The 20,441-nt window shown below is 40.1% G+C and overlaps 1 protein-coding gene across 6 annotated transcripts in view; it reads left to right on the forward strand.

Moving 5' to 3' along the window:
- Positions 1-371: 371 nt before the first annotated feature.
- The window catches only part of ubap2l (ubiquitin associated protein 2-like), a 42,301-nt gene continuing 22,231 nt past the window's right edge, over positions 372-20,441 (forward strand). For 2 of the 6 annotated variants that reach the window (XM_041808257.1, XM_041808261.1), the window contains exons 1-15: positions 496-653; positions 1,870-2,007; positions 3,549-3,626; positions 4,450-4,560; positions 5,354-5,528; positions 6,849-6,950; positions 7,124-7,169; positions 13,883-13,927; positions 16,284-16,390; positions 16,648-16,707; positions 16,815-16,867; positions 17,059-17,150; positions 17,880-18,060; positions 19,729-19,927; positions 20,075-20,409. In XM_041808257.1, coding sequence (XP_041664191.1) covers positions 1,912-2,007; positions 3,549-3,626; positions 4,450-4,560; positions 5,354-5,528; positions 6,849-6,950; positions 7,124-7,169; positions 13,883-13,927; positions 16,284-16,390; positions 16,648-16,707; positions 16,815-16,867; positions 17,059-17,150; positions 17,880-18,060; positions 19,729-19,927; positions 20,075-20,409 — 1,680 coding nt within the window. In that variant the 5' untranslated portion in view covers positions 496-653; positions 1,870-1,911. The other 4 variants (XM_041808260.1, XM_041808262.1, XM_041808258.1 and 1 more) reach the window with 3 other exon arrangements.

Below are 20,441 nucleotides of genomic sequence, written 5' to 3' on the forward strand. Positions count from 1 at the left end.
ACATACATACACACACATATCAATAAATTGCAAACCATAAAATGAAAATACAATGTTTGATATGTTTGTTTTTTATATTATATCGCATTATATTGGTTGTCAGTGCAGAGTTGTTTTCTTGTACTTTATAAACATTTTAATTGTTCTGATTTCATTATTTGTACCATGTTTATGAATCTTTATTGTAATTACATTCTGCCAAGTTCATAACTCCACCACTAGTTGTAACAGTAATGTTGCGCATACATTTATCATTATATTCGTACAATGCAGCCTCTCACGTACAGCGGCTATTCTTCACGGTTAGTTTTTATTATGTGATTATTCTGTCCCAGTCTCTGACATGTCATAGAAACTACGTTGCAGATATTAAACTATTTCAGTGAGTGATCACATGCTGTGGGTCCAGTTTCCTCGAAGCGCTCTGTGAACCACGTGACGCAGCTCTCCGTGGTGTCAGAGTGGAAAAGAAACAGGTAAATTCAGTCTCTCGCTTATTGTGTCAGCGAGTCGGTTCGTTAATTTTCCCCAATTTAGTTGTATCAGGTTGGGGTTCAGGAATTGTATCCTGTCCTAAATCCGACTACAAGGTCGACAACGAGACCACTTGTCGGTCGGTTGTGTAGCAGTGTCTAATATTGAGCCGGTTTCTGGTCAGTATCGCCTGTTATTTATTTTCATTTTAGGGGCCTGCGGGCCTACCTTTAGCCTCGGTTATTTATATGTGGAAAACCCTGCTTCTAGATCAAACTGCGGCCGCAGTGATTGTGTTTGGTCCAGAGTGGTGGTGCAGTTTTTGGATCTGCTACATGCTAACGTTGTTAGCGGTAACTGGCTAATGTTGCTAGCTGCTCGGAGCAGCGTTGGTTCGTCAAGTTAGCATGGCTAACTAGCACACAACTAGTGGCAACGTAGTGGTATGGGCGTTTTTGGTTTGGTCGAACATGAAAGCTTGGCTGCATGTCTGTAGCTGATTAGCTAATTGACTTGTTGGCTATGAAAGTAAGCCAGCCAACGCTGACAACTTCTGCGTTGTGTGTCTGTTTTCGGTACTTGGTTAGCTGGTTAGCTAGCGACAGTCAAAGTTAGCCTCGTTGTCGCCATGAGGTGAAGCCGTGAGAAGCGGAAGCCCACCGAGACTTCAGCGCAGGGTGCTTTCCCCCTCAACTATTAGCTAGTTGGCTAGCATTTTGACCATGTGGCTGGCTAGTAGAGCTCAGTATGTTCTCCAGGCCCTGGCTTTAGGCTTGTTTGTGGGCTAGTCCAAACAGGGTTTTACGTAACGTGTGCAAGATTAAGGAGTCGCTGTCGATAGCAAGGTTAACAGTTTGCAACAGGACAGAGATGTTACAGTAGTTCGCTGTCTAATCTATGTGTTTTGTCTTCTCATTTGATCGTCAGCACAATTCACATTTATCTGTCATGGACTATGTGATTACACATCGGTGTTTCGTAATATAGGTTAACCAAACACCACCGAGACTTTTGGATACATCTAATATAGAAAGCATTGCATAATGTTCTGAGGAAGTAAATAAGTTGGGTAATGTTATGTATTGGAAAGCCTTGAGTGCAGCATCATCCAGTGCACCGTGGCACTCTTGCTTTCCTGGTCAAACCCGCTGGCTAGCTCGGTTTGCATGAGAAAGTGGCTTAAAAGGCCCTTTGTCAACATTTTCCAGGCGTTTCTAGCAACAAAGCAGTTGGTGTCTTCTTGATACCACTGCTAGTTTCCCCACCAGGCTATAAGCTGTCAGGCAGTTTGAGGAAGTAGTATTTTAGTGCAGTGTAAGTGTTAGACATTTACATGTCGGAAGTAGGTCATTGTCACAGCTCTGTAACACCTTTTTCCCCTCTCTCTCCTCTTAGGTCCTATTCCTTTGTAAATACTGTTATTTGTATATACTGTAAATGATGACGTCCATGGGCGGGAACAAAGCCCGGGGCAGCTGGGAGCAGACACAGGGCCAGACACAGAGCCAGACACAGCACAAGCAAAGGCCTCAGGTACCCTCATTGTCTTCACCTGTCACACTGCCCAGATCCTTAATTCACTTTCCTGTACTTCAGTGCATATGTAAATAAACATTACTCACTGTTTACCAAGCTGTTAGAAGAAAATGCAATGGCTACAAATCTTTGTTGTAAACATGCCAACATTGAAGATGGATTGAATTGATATGCCATAACATTTATACAGTTACAATATGATGAGTTTATGGATAAGTCTTTATTCACTGTTCAGGTAGACTTAAACTTCAGTCACATTTTTTGCTGAAAGCTCCTGAACACTGTCCAAATTGCAAAATACATCAAACCTTGTCAACACACTTTTGCAGTAAAGCATGCAAAAGTCTGCCAAATGATTATCAACATAGGGTCCCTAAGACTTTTATTTTGTTGCCTTGGTGTCTTTATTGTTATTAAATGATATCATTCTCACCAGAATTTTATGAACGTTTAAAATTCTGTTTTCTTGATAGCCCTACGGGAAAATTTTGTTTTTTTTATTTGTGTGTGGCAGTCCAAAATGGCTCCATGTGATGAGGCAATCAAATTACAACTCTACTCTGAACTACACCAAATATCTGAGTCATTCATATCAAACTGAGCGTACAAATGTGCTGTTTCAAGCCGACTCTATAACAGTCGCAGGGGGGTTTCAGAATCCTCTGTGTACCTGTATCATTTGACACACGACCATTGTGCAAGGTTTATATGCTCACACTGTATAAATGAAGTCGTGACGGACTGTGAAGGCTGTCAAAGAAGTTTCCTTTAAGAAGACTTAATAATAACAAATACTAAATAGCAAATATTTTGTGTCAGCTCGAGGTCCACAAGTGGGCTTGTTTCCTGCTTTCTTTATTATAAGGATGCACATCATAGACATTCCTCCTTTTTTTACGGTGATTTAAGTTCCTGTCCAAGAGTTAAGAAAGAAAAAAATGCCCCAAAGTTTGGAATTCTGCTGGCGGTTCTGCTCTCACTGTGTGAGCGTGTGCAGCTGTATGACCAAAATATCAAGCATGACAGAAATCCATCTGACCAGTTTGGAGCAGCTGGTTGGGCTGTGGTCAGCCGTCATGTCCCCCCTGTACAAAGCACCAAAGACGCACGATCAGGATGACTTCCAAGTGAGACGTGACTAAAAACTCGTTTCTGAATCGGCTGAAAATTGTACAGTCTACACCTAGCTTCAGTTGACCAGCAAATAGTACACGTGTGATTGCCTCCACCAACAAGACCTGTAGTAGCCAGTGATGGCAGTGTTTGATGTGACGTAAGAGTACAAATAAATTGTGGGATTTGCCTCAATATTGATAAGCTTGCACATTTATGGGCAAAACAGCAGTTCAGACACTGTTTTTAGGAGAGTACGTTGTAGCATTATGTGCTCCTTAACCCTACATCAGAATTGCAAGTGTTATCCAGCACAGGGTAGTTGAATTTTGTCAGTAAATTACTTCAAAGTTAGAGCTAGAGCCTGTCTAAATGGCAAAAGTTTTGTGCCTTTATTCATTGGATGTCTCTGTCATTTTAAACAGGCTACCGCAGAGCAGATCCGACTCGCGCAGATGATTTCAGACCACAATGATGCAGACTTTGAAGAGAAGGTCAAACAGGTGAGTTGTGAAATGCACATCCTTCTGTCCTACTTTAATTTTCCTGTGTTAGACACAGGATGTGACTGTGTGTCTTTTTGTCATGCTTTATAGATTTGGTTTGTCAATACCCACAAAAAGTTAGAGATGCAGCATGAAGTGCATTGTGTTGATGAGAATCACATAACTGTATGAGTCTAAATGAGGGACACAATTAATGCAGCTTAAGGTACATTTTCTCCTACTTTTATGAGGTTTAAAATCAGAGCTGCCTCTCTGGATAATACAGCATGTGGTTATTGATTGAATCTTTGAAGTTTCATACAGTGTGTGAGTTAATGTAGTGCTTAGCTCATCTCTTCTATACGCTTCCAACAACTCTTTAATCTCACTCCTTTGGGAGGTGGATTTGTTTACAGTGTCGTGATACAGAATCTGGCATTAAACCATACTTGGTCTTTCAACATTAATGATTAAGTCAAAGTTATAGCAGGACCTTAAAATAACATCCATGGTCAGCAAGTTCTACAAACAGGTCATCAGGACCTTTTGATAAGACAGTTTATCTTTTCGCTACTTATTTATATTGTGTGGTGATTTCAAAGACATTAAGTAGAAGGCATAGTGTTGCAGTCCTTATGGTGAAATAACCCTGTATTCAAGCTGTTTAAATGACCAAGATGATGAATCCTGCTTGTTGCATATACGCTGTCATTTACCTCTTTTTTTCTTTAATGTACCCAATAAAACTTTTTCTCTCAAGTCTACATTAGAGCTCTTAAATAAATAAGAGTGACTATGTAGTATTCACCTCTGCCTTATCATGCCATCCTTCTTCTTACAGCTGATTGACATCACAGGCAAGGACCAGGATGAGTCTATGATCGCACTGCACGACTGCAATGGGGATGTCAACAGAGCCATTAACGTGTTGCTGGAGGGTAGCCCAGACACTGTGAGTATCTGCTTTGTGTGAGGCCTCAGCCCTGCAGGGGGCATATTCTAGAGAAATCAGTGCTACAGTGAGTTGGATAACTGTGATTTTGGACAAATGCTGGCCTCTGTAACAGTTTTGGGATGATATGAGCATTGAGAGAGTTTTTTTTCTGAGTCTAAACAAACATGTACTATTAGTTTAAAGATGCATAACTAAGCAAGACTTTTGTAGTTCCCTTGATAGTCAGTTTGACCATCTGCACGCCCCTAGTTATTTTAGTTATTTTCCACAAATTAGTTAGTGTTACCTTCTATTGGTGGCAAATACTTTAGATGGCACTGAATAATCTTTCCTTAATATGAAATGTATTTATTGGCCCCCAGACTTCTATACTAAAAGTTAGTAAAAATTCCCTCGTATCTACAAAAACATTTCTAATATAAATGTAATGTACGTTTAACATTTGGGGAAATTGGAACCAAACGGGTCAGAAATATTTCTTCGCAGAAACATCCATCAGAAGAACTTACCAGCTACCTGCATTGTAAAGATGTAATTGTAGTTGGGAGGTCTAAAGAAGGAAAAACTCATTAGTATTCAGATAAACTAACCGCATGGTCAGAAATTTGTACCAGAAAATCACATTTTTAGATTTGTTCACTCACTGACCAGCACATTTGAACAAACCAGTAGGTTACCAACCACAATTCACCCACTTTTTGTATGTGAGTGTGGTGTTTGTAGGTTGGATTAATTTTAGTTTGAAAAAAAGTGAAACAACAGAGTAACATTGCCTTCATTTCTTTCTAAGGACTCTTGGGAAATGGTGGGGAAGAAGAAAGGGGTGTCAGGCCAGAAGGAGACGAGCCAGGCGGAGACTGGTGACGAAGGAAAAGAGAACAGAGAGAAAGCAGGAGAGAAAGATGCCGCACGTCGTCGAGGTGGAGCTCCACGCAAAGGCCGTGGAGCAAGCAGGGGCAGAGAGTGTAAGTGTTAACTATTCCTCTAATCTTTTTCAGGTATAATGTTTACAGAGCATGACTGGGTTTTTTTTTGCAGAGCATGTCAGTGATGTTATATGCATATTACTCTTGCAGTTTTTCCCCTTTGACTACAGTTAACCTCTGAGAACTTGTGTGTTTAACTGTACAAACTAATGCCTCTATGTTTTTTAGCAATCTTTTAACTTTCTGGTATGCATAACTGTATGGCATGAATCTCATACAACATATAGTTTGAGGTTTGTAAATTGTAAGAGGACAACTCCTACTAAAGCTGCAGAATTGCACGCTACGATGTACACCAATTTGCAAGATATAAACTTAACCAGTGTGCATCGAATTGGTGTGCGTCATCCATATATGCCCCCAGTACCGTGGTAAATAATGAAGCAAAGCTCAACAGAGCCGTTGTAATTGTGTCAGTCAAATGTTTAGAAAAAAGTCTGAGATCAAGATTTTCCTCTCTGTGAATCCCACAAACTTCTGCCTTTTGGCATTGTCTCCATTCTAATATAAACTTGTTTGTTTGTTAGTACTAGTGCTGCGTTTATTCCTATATCGTTTCTTTCCACGTTCCTGTTGGTTGGTTAATTGACATAGGTCATTGCAGCAGTCACATCGTGAGATGGTCATCCTCAATTTGTGACACTGTCAGACTTTTATCTCAGGCTATTATCTTGGCAGTTGATCTTTTTGACCTGTTACATAAGATCATTCCTCTGCTCAAAATGTTGACACATCTTATCCAAATAAAAACACCCTGTACAGCAGTAAGATAAGGCCATACTTACACAGTGCCTCTAGACTAAAACTGCCCTGGTAGGTCAACTGTAAGAGACATTTTAACTTCAGTTGCAGAAGAAAGAGTATAATTTAAATTTAACCAAAGCTTGCATGAACATTGTGGTACTATCTGTTAGAAAATGTGAAGAATTAATGCATTGTAAATAAAAGCATGTTGGTTTGAAAGCATAGATCACCATGACAGAGGTCGGCTCTGTAGATGCCTCCATTGCTCAGCTAAAATGTGCTATTGAGAGCTTTTACAAGAGTTTAGGATTCTATCCTGTCTCTTAAAATGCAGCAGTAATCATCAGTTCAGTTGCTTTTTATATGAAAGATTATTTGATGTCAACTCTGTCATCTTAAATGGGATAGAGAAAAAGATTAATCTTCATTTAGATTTACAAGCTTCTCATGCTGTCAAATCTCTTTAACATTTCACCTATATTTCTATAGACTAGTTGTTGTCTTTCTCTTTATTGGCCGTTGGCCTCATATGCTTTGTTCTCTTCTTAACCATAGTTCGTGGTCAGGAGAACGGCCTAGATGGAGGAAAGGCTGGAGTAGCTGGAAGAGGTGCTGAGCGAGGCCGAAGGGGAAGAGGCAGAGGGAGAGGAACTGTCGGTAAGTGACTGTAATCCCCTTTAGTTGAATTTATTTGTGAAGATAATTATCAATACAAAACAATCAGGAAATAGGCACCCTTTGTATTTGTCTAGACTTAATCCCTGTAATTCGTCACTGGGACAAAAGTTATCAAACTAAGACACTGAAGCAGTCTCTGCTTGTGTCCACAGGAGTGTCTGGACGGCGAGGAGGCAGATTTTCGGCACAGGGCATGGGGTAAGAGAACACCTGCATTGCCCAAAACTAGAGTCCCTTTTGTTCCACTTTTACCTGTTGCCATGGTCACCAGAGAGCAGGACCCTAGCCTATTGTTTAGTCTTAATCCAAAAGAGGGACGACATGTGTGAGCCAATGGGATGGAACAGCGGGGGCTGAATATCCCTCTTCAGAGAGTACACAGTGTCTAAACATTTTGTTTTGAGGGAAATCTAAATAAAACCACTTAAAAGGGAGCAGTTTGGTGAACTTGACAATACTCTGCTCTCTGGCCCTGGGCTTCAGCGTAATTCAGTTTTACTTGGCTTGCTGTGTGTGTGAGTTTCTGTGTGTGCTGTCATTAAGAAGCTTATGAGTTAGCATGTTAACTGATAGGTGTCATAACAGAGGAAGTACTTCTCTAACTGTTATGACAGTTCTGACTTGCTTCATTATGATTTAATTTGAAATGTCGTAGACGAGCTTCAGTTGTCATAATAGATGTGCTCCCTTAGATGATCAGCGCATCAGATACGAATTACTCTGCAGTTATTGATCTTTAGACATCAGCTAAAGTGTCGCATGTGACATGATGTGGCTTTTTCTAGTTAAGTGCTGAGCAGTTTCCCCCCGAGAGGCCTGATATTGCTTTCTCCCCCACTAAAACAAAGCACTTCAAAGCTACTCTAACAGAAAAAAATCAATATTTTACAAAAAGGATCTCATGAGGCATGATGTGAATTAAACTAAAAGAGTTACGATCCGTGTCCGCAGCACTGGCAGAGCTCATTTTCAGTCAAAAAACCAACATCGTCAAGTATTTTGTTGTTGGCACCCTGGGTGCATGTGACTGTAACTTCTCACTCATTGGCCAATCCAAATCAGTAAGGGGTGCGACTTAAATACCAGGTTCTTTAACAAGCAATCTGAACTGATCTTTCTTCAAGCCCCGCTCTCCAATTCCAAGCCAACCACATTTCTTCCAGCTACGCAGTGCACTCAGAAACTTGGCTGGCAGACCTCCAAAGAAAAGCCTTAGATTTTCCTGCAGTTTTATTTAAATTAATCCAGTCATAACTTAGAAAAATGGTGAAATGATGTACATGGGCTAAAGATAGCACTGACACAAGGTTTTCTGAGAGGACAGAGAATGAACTGCATTTTATCCCATTCTCTAAATAAAAACAGAAGGTCTCCTCTGGATAAAACTACATGGCAGACCAAACGTCCAGATGGAAAATATGCCCCTCACCAAATAAATAATTACATATTATTTATATTGTGTTACCCAAAGATGTGTTACCACGAGCTTTAATATAGAGGTGGAGGATTGTGTATCTACGTGAAGCAGCACATGGCTAATATACATAAAGACTGAAGCGCAGCAGCAGCCAGGACAAGAAGAGTGGCTTTGGGCCCAGTAGAAAGATGCAGTGTACTTAGAACTCTGGGAAAATCTACCTAGGGTCAATTCTTAGATGAAGCGGAACTGGATGGATGTTCTGGATTAGTGGTGAAGGCACCATCTCAGTTCTCCGATGCTTAGTGTGGTGCCCAGGGCATTGTGGTTAATACAGCTCAAAGCAGTAGCCATGAAAGTAACCTCTGTTGCGGGGAAGAAATAGCAACGATGTAATGTTTAAATAAACTGCGGTTACATTTGAATTCCTCAGCTTATGAGGACTAGAATTGAGCTGTAGGATGAATTTTAAATGTCAGGTTTAATGTGGTGTCCAATATTGACAGGTTGCTGGTCAGCTATTTTTTGTAATAATATGTTGGTTTTTGGTTTTCTATGAAAGATGTTATTTGGCTGTCGTGAGATGCTGATAATGGTTGTGGCTCATGTACTAATGGGCTAACTGATAGCTAACATGAAGCTAAGTACTGTTGTTGTTTATGTGTTACAGGGTATCTGCATGTGTGAAAGGAACAGCCATTACGTTAGCTCATCATATCATCTTTTCAAGCTTGTATTTTAGTTCTTTGACAATCGGACGTCTGTTCGTCAGTGTAGCAAAAAGTTGGAGATAAAGCCCGGCAAGTGAAAACCATAACCATTGACCTGGGCAGCGTGTCGTATTCTGTTTGTCTGAGTGAGCTCAGGGATGCGGCTTAGCATAGGTCAATTGTCTTTTCAAGGTTAAAGTTTCCAGGTCTGCAGCCGCTGCTAATACTGCTACAGGATTCCCCTACAACACTTCTGTGTTTTCTTGATATTTCATTGAAAACCTGAAAATATTAAGTACACAGAGCACTGATGAGAAGTGATCTGAAAGGGAGTATGTGAGCGCTGTCGGCACTAAAAGCTCCAGCTGTGGACATAGGCTCTAAAAGTTTGATAAACATGTCTTAGAACGAGGGTTTTTACAATACCAATATTTTGATATCACTATGCATTGCTGGTGTGTTGGCTTTCTGGTCATAGAAATAATGGGTGGATATTTTTTCGGTTATCACCAAAATTTGCTGGCAAACTCTAATAGTGCTCACTCTCTTATTTTCACAGCTTCCATTCTTTATAATAGATTTATTAAAATAACAGGGATCATATTTAAACATGGTATTATAAAGCATCAAAGTAATCAAAGTTTAGGCAACCTCTGTTGGGACATGCAAAAACTTAGAGACTTGAAAAATGTCATAACTGTTTATGGCCCATGTGTCTGTGATGGTTTGAAGATATCTTACAATCTTAATAGTATTTGTAGCGTGTGAGGATTTTCTTAAGTATGATTTGAAGTGTTCATTTGTTGTGATAGGTTTGTTGAGCTGATTGCTCAAGGGCTTCCCACTTTCAGTAGCCCTCAGTGCTAGCTGCCTGGCAGCGCACAGCACATCTCTTATTGCCTTTGCTTCTTTCTGCTGGTTTAGCAGCTTTGCCTCGGTTTCATTTTGAACATTCTTGGCTTTAAAGTAGCACACATGGTTTCAAAGGAAGCAGCATTACAGCCTACTCTGAGTGATCATTTGGTAACTTACTGATAAGATGATAGTGAGAAGATATGCATGTATCCAGTGCAGCAGCATTTAAGATGATGGACATGTATTATTTACTTTAACAGATACACTCTACTGAAAAATGTCAGTGTGCATACTGAGCTCACAGGGGAATGAGTCCCACACTTCATTAGAGATGAATAAGCTGCTCAAAGAGGATTGTTTTTAAACTAGGAGGCGTTGGAGGACTATTGATTAAATGAAGCAATATATTTACTTAAGTTTGAGTTTCAGCCAAAAAAAAGGATCATACTTTTTAGTTTCACAGGAAGTGGTTAATTGATGCAGAAAACATCTTTGTGCCAAGAATTTCAGAGACATATTTACTCACTCTTTTTTATATAGAGAGGCCATTAATGAGGAGAAATTAATTACTATGTGTCTGATGTGTTACATTGGCTGGATAGCATGAGGGTCTGGATCTTGAGCATGGGAAGTGTTCTGGTTCTGTTTGTGGTGCGTTCATAGTGTGTTTACCAATGACGAATCAACAGGCTCTGGTGTATGCAGCAGAACAACTGGTGTGGACAGCAGGACTGCAGCAATTCTCAATATAATATTGAACCTTTAAGTACGCATCAACGGTTGTGGTTTTTTTTTTCTTTTTGCATGTAACTTCACATGTTACCCAATTCTTTGAATTGGCCATGTTTGTGTGTGCCTGTGAGACCAGGAAATACATCACCGCAAGTTAATGTTGAGTTCAGATCTGAAATTAACATCAGACAAGCACCAAATGTGGGTAGATATCTATTTGGTAAAAATTTCAGAACTGTGCACCAAAGTCTGGTAGAGGTTTGACAAAGAGATGCGTAGAAGAAAACTATGCAGAATTTAATGGAGCTTGGTGCAACTCTGTCTCCTGATACCTTAGCACAAGGGTATGACTGCAGCCTGTAGACCTCTCATCCCTCATACACTGCTGTTGAGGTGAAACTGACCAAACCACACTGTTTACATTGCATGGAGAGGAAAGTCTTTCCTGAAGTCTTGTAATACTAACCACTAGCTACTGGAATTACTTAAATATTTGCATCTGTTTCCAGAGGTACATCACCTGTTAAATGATGATGATAGAAGATGTTTGTCACTTGGTACTGGGACTGATTACAAGGAAGAGTAATCTGATTTTATTTTGTCATATCACTCAAGGTTTTAAATGATGTGCTTATACAGCTTCGTTATTCTTTTGTTTGTTACTCATACAGTAATTTGGATATTGCCTCCATTGTGGTGTTTGCCACAACTGCTGTTCTTTTATCATCCCTCCCTCACTGATGGTACTTGGTATAAAAGAGATTCAAGTACCATGCAGCCTGTTTAGTTCACTAGCCACACAGTTATGTATATCTCACTTACAGTGCTACTTTTCTGGGATATGTTTGCCACTAGGGATGAGCACCGAAGTCCGGTGCTGACGTGGCACTGGTGCCTGCACACCTGATGCCTAACAAGCTGAATCAAACCACAGATTTCGGTGCCACACCACTTCAATGCACCCTTCCAGTCCAAACAAAAGGCACAGAATATTTTGGACTAAGTAATTCCTGTAGTTCAGCAGAGTAGGAAAGTCTTGAATTCTTTTTCCTGCTGGATTAATATCTCTGCTCAGCTCATGTGTGTATTTATCTACTTCATGAGTTGTTTCTGACGCAGCGCCAGTGGATGAATATTGGACGAGTCTTTGATTCCAGAAGTAGAAACTGATTATTTTGTGCATATGATGCCTGATTGGCAACTTTTAAAGATATTTGTCTGAACTATTTAGAGCTATGGTACCAAGACGGCTTTTATTCATTGGTCTCTTCTGTGTTCTGATTTATTCACATGTGCTGGCTCCAGCATACCGCACTGAAAGTGCAAAAACAATATTTATGTTTGGGCTCTGTTTTGGAGAAATCCCTCTTTTCGATGATCTGGATGGATTATTATTTGTTTATGTTTGTAGCGGAGATAGGGAGGGAGAGGTCATAGTGAGCGATGGGCTTTAATGAAGGAGACTATGCTGTGTTCTCCGCTACCCCACCTCTTGTTCTTTCTAAGATTGTTTCTCGTATTTGTCTGTCTCAATAGGAATGTTTTGATTGACACACACAACAGAAGAAGCATCTCTGTGGATCAGATCAGTGAAGGAGAAATGAAAAGTTGTCACTTTTACTTTGGTCAAAGTTTAGTCCTTTTTATTCTCAGTTGCTGCTGTTGTTGCCCTCTGTGTCCCATCATGGACTTCTCTGTCCTGCAGTTGATTGTTAATCATATGCACACAACATGTGTTCATTCACTTTTTGTTGGGGGGCCAAGGGCCTGATTTGTGCAGCAGGAAAATTAAGTTTGCGTGTGCACAAACAACAGATCATCATGTATTATTATATTTAACTTGTTGATTTAATCGTACCTAAAACATACTAAAATAAAATAGAAGAAAGTAGTATTAACAAATAAGTAGTTAAAATTGCCAAGTAACATTTGCAAGTTCTAGTAGGACAAGTATATTTAAAAGACTTAAAAAATAAGTCATTCAGAAATTTAGTGGAGAGGGTGGAGTTGTTAGTAAAAAAAAAACAATTAATTGGAGTTGGGTAAGGTTTTATTTATTAATTGTATGAATTCACAAAGTGTATTTTATAATTGGAAATGCATTTGCAATTATAAAACATATTTTTAGTGCCTCTGACCGTTGTTGTTTTTTCCTCCTAAAGTATTGATTCAGGCACCGTTTAGGTACCGGTTAACCTTCAAAGCAGATGGATACGCCCATTCCCTTGTTTCTCACTGGCAAATCCATCTTGCAAAGCTCCCGTCTGAACTGGTTGGGTCCGGTTAGAAAGTGACAGGACCAGTCAGCGTAGATGGGTAGTACTTTCAGGCACAGCGGAGTCGTGGCGTTAGCAAGCAGCAACAAGAGGCCGGTGCAATCATGGCAGGAGAGGTTAGTGTGGATGCTGCTTAAGTGCCAGTTTTATCAGAACAGCAGTGAGTTATTTTCTTTTCAAAAATGACAAAAGTTGGTTACTAACATGTCTACAGTCACCGTGAATCACGTCATTCCTCTGTAGCTGCGCACACTCACCTCGGTCGCGGCTACGTCATGTGTTTTGTTGCCCTGATTGGCCAGTAAAGATGTGACAGACAACGGTTATCCAATTACCCTCTGGGTTTTTTCAAATCCTCTGCCCTTTCCCAAATGCTTATGATTGAAGGTTTTCCCGATAGATGTGTGAAACAAATCCATTTGGCGTGTCAGGTTAGGTACCGGTACCTTTTTAAAAGTATCGATTTAGCACGGGTATTGGAAAAATCCCAAACGATACCCAACCCTATTCGTCACTTTAATATTTGAGTTCTTTTGGATAATTTGCGGAAAATAATCTGTTCTGAGTTGTGTATCTGAAGTGTTTGTCACTTTTGACCCTGATAAAAAGCACTGATTGAGTTTCTTTCAGTGGAGGATACCTTGATTGATGAATGATACATTCCTATCCAGCATTGATGGAAATATTTCTGTGTCTAAAGCAGTGTTTGGGTTCATGGCTGCATTGTTTTATTTAGCCACATGGCTAAAAGCACACCGGCTTTCCTTGCATCACAGCGACTGACAATTATAAAAGGTTACAGAACTGGTACAGGCAGACTGATTGCATTTTTCTCATGCTGTTGTTCTTGATTGCTGTTTTGAAAACAATTTTTACACTCAAATCTGAATCTTGTAATTTTTGCCTATTTTTCCTCTGAAGACAGATTAATGAGGAGTCCAAATTTGATATTGCAGAGGGTGAGAGGTGAGTGCATTGCCTGTGGTGTGTTTGTTGCTCTTCCCTTTTGTAGGGAGCCTTTTAGAGCCATTTAAAAAAATATGTAAGATATTATCATGACAGAATATATTATCTCTCATTCTATAAGTAGATGCTAGCTTCCTAAAATATGATGTCAAATCTGTTTGCATATGCGGTAAATGCGCTCACATGAAGGATGTTAGAGAAGCTGCTTGGCTTGGCTTGACTCAAAAGAAAAGTGCCGTACTTCATCATGTTGCTAGGTTACATAGGTCTTATTTTCTCAGCAAACACTGGAGTGTTGGGCTAATATGAGACGTGCAGTCCCAGGAAAGAGTCTTTAAAGGAACCAAAAAAAAAAAAAAAAAGAATTAAAGGCTTAAACCTTTGTATTTTCATGTTGGGACTATAAAAATTCAGTCTCTTATCCTTTCTTTTATGCCTTCCTACCACAGCCCCAATTACTTAACTTTAAAGTATTATTTTTTTCTATCATGTAACAGCAGTGCCAGAGTTTCTTCAGTTAATGAAACATTTTCAATTATTTTAATGATGGTAGCATTGAGCAGTAAAAGGTTTTTAAAAACCTACAGACTTTCAGTCATATTCTAACTCAAAGGTGCTTTAAACATTAAAATTCACATCAGAATTGTGTTTTAAGATGCTAGTCCAGCAGAAGTTGTACAAAATTGAACTTCACAACTAGATAATGCAGTTGGAGATGAGTTGATTCTTGAAACTTGGCATTCTGCACAGTTTCCATGCTAGGCTTTGACTCTGAAGTTCTCCTGAGGATAAATAACCATGATCGTTGTTGAAGTTCATCCCATGAAGATGTTTTATGTAAACTGGGAGAACATTTTTTGTCTCCGGGTTTATCATGAGGTTCATTTGCTGAAAACAAGTTAATTTCTGTCAACACAGCTAACTGTTTCACACCAAGAGATTTAAGTGTCTGTCCATCAGCTGTTCAGCCTGATTACTAGTCTTCACCTCTTTGTTTAACCTTTTTTTAGGCACCTTTGGCTCTGTCACCTCTGCAAATCCGTCACGTTCCCCTCTGCATCCACCTCATATCCATTAACCTTACTTTTGGAGTCCAACTTGTCACGTCTTATTAGCTTGCTTCTCGTTAAAGAGTGTTTCATTAGTCTTTTTGCTTGAACCTGGTCCTTTTTTTCTGCAGCTGCACAGAAGCGGGCAGCGGATCAGTTGACATGAAATCAAATGGTATTGTGCCATTTTAAAAATGTGTTATCGAAAGATTAAATTTCTTTTTCTTTTTTGTTGAGAACCTTCATGCACTGGAGAGTTGGCATGCATTGCATTGTTCAATATACAGTTTACACATTGCTATCTTTTTTGCAACTTGTTGCCAGCTTCTTTGCAAGGTTAGGAGGAAGAAGGTCCCTAGTTTTTGGTTAAAAGGGGCCATTTTTTTTAATGTACTGTAGCAGAGGTGGACATGCTCCCATCAATTATTAAACACTGGGACAAGGATAGTCCAGTATAAAGGCCTAATTGAGGCATGTGTGTTGCTCAGCTGAACTATGCATGTGAGTATGCACTACTTACTGTAGTCTGAGTCCTTTTTGCATCCCATAAGCCTTTTTCATACACGCAGTTCTGGAAGTTTTAGAACAGGCTCCTGAAATCTTCCTGACTTGCTGTTTATGAGTGAACCTTGCAGCTTATGACTTTTGATGCCAGCTTTTGGCCTCACATCAATGCTACATATAATATGAGATTCATAGTATCACTGAATGAGTGAGAAGGGCATAGCTATGAGCAAAAGAGGAGAAAATGGCCTCATTACCTACACAGTGAATCGTACTGGTTGTTTACCAGTTGCATGATAAAAATTTCATCATCACCTCTGACTGCCTTTGGGTCATTTTTTTTTTTTACTTACTCACTGCTTTGCACACCATGACATTACATGGAAATCTAAAGAGGATGCTGGCACAGAAAATTGTGAGGAAACTCAGGATGAAAAAATTGTCCATTTGTGCTCATCGATGAGCTCATCTTCAGAATTTATAATATTTTTATGAGTTTTGTGCCTGTGTTGAAAATCCCAATAAAGACATTTCATGTCTCTTACAGACAGAGAGCAGAGGTGGTAACAGCAGAATAGAAACTGTGTGAATTGTTTTGTGTTTGGTAGTAAACATGAGTTTGCCTGCATCATTTGGTGTTAAATTAGGAACTACTTAACATTGTGCCCCAAGGTTTACACTTTAGTTCCTGTGGCATCAGGACAGTTATTGATGTGGTGTTGTGTTAAATTCTGGTACAGTTCTGGACAACTGAATAAAAAGCCACGGTCAGCTCATTTACCTTTTTTGCTCTCTTTTTCCAGAACATTCAACCCCGCTGACTATGCGGAGCCAGCCCAGACAGAAGAAAACTACAGTGGGGGCAGCACCTGGAACAACACAGGAAGCGTAGAGATGGAGGAGGGAGCAAGTAAGTGAATTTATTAACAAAGGTTGCCCTCCAATAAAAGAAGTTTAATCTGATCATGGAGGCATCTGTTTAGCTTCCAAACTGTTGTAAAATCATGCTTAGAATCCTGTATTAAAGATGGAGGCTGTTTTATTACGTTTAAATACGTTTGTTTTGTTCCACCCAGCAGAAGCTTATCATCAACCATGCATATTTTTTACAAATAGCCAAATCCTAGTTATTTTGTGTTCTTCTCTGAAGTCTCGCTTTGTCTCTAGGGTTGGAGTATTCTGCAGGAGAGGGAACAAATTACCCACCCAAGTTTGACTCTGCTCCTGGTAAGCTTGTCTTTACTTCTCTGCTGTTTTTCTTTTTACATCCAATATTCTGTTTGAAGCTCTCTGCCCATCTCCAAAGTATTGAACAGTTTCTCTTTGACTTGTAGGCGCCTGGAGGACTGCCACAGAGGAGTGGGGCACTGAGGACTGGAATGAGGATGTGAGTGTTGTCTGGACTTCACCTCTTTCTGCTTCTGTAGCTCTAAATTTAACATTATAGGAGCACTTCTAAAGAAAATATGTCAAAATAGATTTAGGCACAGTTTCACTAAGGAACAACTCGTTCATTTTAGATGTACATGTTTACTTTGTTTCTCAGACTAGAATTTCTGTCTGCTATTTCCTCTGCAGCTTTCAGAGACCAAGATATTCACAGCTTCCAGTGTTGCAACTATGCCCATGCCTATGCCTCAAGAGAATGTCACCATCACCAAAGGACAAAGGTGGGGTACTTATTTATTAGCTCATATCATGCTGTGTATCCTAACGCGTTCCACACTGGGGTTATTTCATGTGGATTGGCTCTGGATAGTTGTAGGCAGGGATATTGGAGTCCACTACCAAAGAAGATTTCATGCCTTTCAATTAAATGAGGTAGTCTCTTGAGTGTACTTGGAACTAGTAACATAATAATGAGAAGAGGGGCAAAACAGCAGGGTTTTGCAAACAAAAGCATCTTTTCTGTCAAGGCTTTAACTGAGCTTCCAAAATAATGAAATTTCCTTATTTTTCTGTTCTTGCACTTCTGGTGCAGTGGCTGTTTGGTTGTCAGATCAGGTAAAAAAAAATAGTGCTATCAGAAAGTTGTTGCTCTAATGTGGGTCCTTGTCAGTAAACATGTTAAGTGTGAAATCTCTTAGGTGAATGAATTTTAGGAAATGGAAAACATCATTAGACTTTTTCCTTAAGGTTTGAAAGTGAACTGACTGTCAATGTTTTGGCAGGCTGGAAAAAAAAAAACAACAAACATGAAGACATCATGTAGGAAGATTCCTTTGGGATTTTTATTCCTAGAGTGTCCTAGACAATATGGAAATTATCTGCAGTTTTACTGAGAAAGGGAACAGTCAGTTGTTTCAATCTTGAAATATGCAGCTTTATACGTATTGGAAAAACTCAAAGTTGATCTTGTGTACTTTAATGGTTAATATTTAATCCTCTCCTTGATTTAGGATTGACCTTGCGGTGCTCCTGGGAAAGACTCCCCCGTCCTCCTCCTCAGAGACAGAAAATCCCCCCATGGAGGCCACCCAGCCTCCCTCCCTGTCCCAATCACTGGTTTTCAGCAATTCCAAGCAAGGGGGACCCCTCTCCCAAACCTCCTCAAGCACCCCGTACAGCCAGCACAGCATGGTGAGCCTTTGTGTAATCTTGCATATATGAACCCAATCTGTGTTTCTTTAGCGTCCTGATTCAGGTTAAGTCTTAACTTTTCCCACCTAACTACTTTGTCATTCCTTTGGTTTAGGGATGAATGCAAGTACCTGAATACCCAAGCACTCTTTGTTTTTTACTGGAGTGATGTTTCATTGTAGGTACACAACAAAAGTTCAAAGTATGTAACATTACATGTGCAACTGTCTTTCTGGGTTCACCAAACTGTATTTACTTGGTAAGAAAATGATAAGTAAGAAAATGATACCGTACCCAGAGTTACAACATGCTCAGGGTCATAACTTCTCCAGTCATGGGCTTGGCTGTATTTGCACAGCAAGCCCATGACTGGAACAACAGCTGCTTTACATCATTTATGGCAACTCTCTAGGTCGGGCTGCTCAACCATGGCCAAAAGCCAAATCTTAATTATGTTGATAGCTATCGAGATTTTGATTATTAAACATGATCACACATTGATTTTTCACCTCTGTCACATACATTTATCAGACTCTAACGCTCTTGACACTCTGGGAACCCAGTTTAAATGAAAATATATACATTAGAAATGTATTTATATATAAAAGAATAATGATGTATGATGTCAATGACTAAACAAAAAGAACCAGTTTTATGGCTAAAATATAACAAACACTGAAATATTTATCACATGACAAAACAGTTATTGTTTCATCACAATTATCTAGTTTTCCTGATCATGGAAAGTGACAGTAGTGATTGAAATTAAAACTTTATTAACTGCTCTGCACTATCACAGGAGCCACATTGCTCAAAGGTCATAAACAGAACAGTCTACTCATGTAGGATGTCAACCCTCAGCAGGAAAAGTGATGTCTGAAAGGACTTCTGCAGAAATATTCATTCTGTTTTCAACCACAAGAGCTTAAAACATGATGGGCAACCTCACAGCTAGCCTTGCTAGCGTTGGTTAGCACAAGCTGTTGGGATGATACCAGAGCAGGGAAGATTAACTCGATGACATCAGATAGGCCCAGGAGGACGTTTCAGGGAGTGTTTGTCAAGCCAGAGTACAAGCCATCATCACGGCTAACGTAAGCTATGAGGGTGGAGAAGGTGCAGAAGAAATTGCATAAGGATTGAGGGCTCATTTGCGACGAGTTGATAAAGTGGCTGTTAATACACCAGGAATCATACTGTAATGCTGGTTTGTCACGGAGTACCTTGGAGCTCTGTGACTTCCAGTTAATCTCTGGCTAACAACCTGGTAACTGGGTGACTTTTATTATGAAGGGTAAAAATAGAAGTGCTCAGCTTTTGTACTGTGGACAAATACATAGTTTGGACCGTGTTGTTGATACTGCATTACTCAATAATTTCTTCATATTTATTCAAATAACAACCCTTGGTTACTCTGCTGTCACTGGTTATTTAGTTCAGAACTAAAATTTGAAGTACTGATGAGCAGCAAACCACAGACATTTTTCTCTGTGAAAAATGAATGTATAATTGGTAAGCACTCTTTCATGAGGTAATGAAAGTACTTGATCATTGAAGTTTCTGTAAATGCCCATCCCCCACCATGAATGGTACTTGGGGAGTTGATGGCAACATTGTAGCATCAGTATTTACATTTTTGTGATAAAATAGTGTCTGTCAACACCCCAGGTCAGCATGCTGAGCAAGGGTTTCGGGGATGTGGGGGAGCCTAAAGGAGCGAGCACAGGGACCACTGGCTCTCAGTTCCTGGAGCAGTATAAAACGGCACAGGCACTGGCCCAGCTGGCCGCCCAGCACTCCCAGACCGGACCTCCTAACACAGCGCCTTCATCCTGGGATACTAGTGCGGCCTCACTGGGACAATACGGTGAGATCATAATCTATTTGAGTAGAAACAACTGCTCAAACAATTTCATTCTTAATTGGACTTGATTATGACTATCCTCCTTTTAAGATAAAATTTGCAAGTTCATTTATTAATGAAGTACTTTTTTCTCTCCCTCCATTTCCACAGATATGAAGACTCAACCAGAGTCTTCAGTCCATTCGCCCTTTGCAAAGCGGCAGCCGTACCAGGCCGCCACCTCAACCTCGTCCATGTTGGATGTTTTCCTGCAGGACAAAGGCCTGCCTCCTTCCTCTGCTGTCTCCTCGTCTTCTTCCTTACCCCAACAAACAACATCCTCACCCCATGTGGTGCCTCCGCCTGCTTCCGCCCTTCCCAAAATGGCAGCAGTCCCCTCTCTAGGTCAACAAGTTTCCCCTAGTTCCTCAGATGCCCAGAGTCCTCTTCCTCTGCAGCAACACAAACTAAAACAGCAGAAGAAGAGGACCTCTATTACAACAAAGGTAACAGTTTTTTTTTAACCATGCAAAAAGAA

Source organism: Cheilinus undulatus, linkage group 16 (genome assembly GCF_018320785.1).
Source record: "Cheilinus undulatus linkage group 16, ASM1832078v1, whole genome shotgun sequence".
NCBI classification, from domain to species: Eukaryota; Metazoa; Chordata; class Actinopteri; order Labriformes; family Labridae; genus Cheilinus; species Cheilinus undulatus.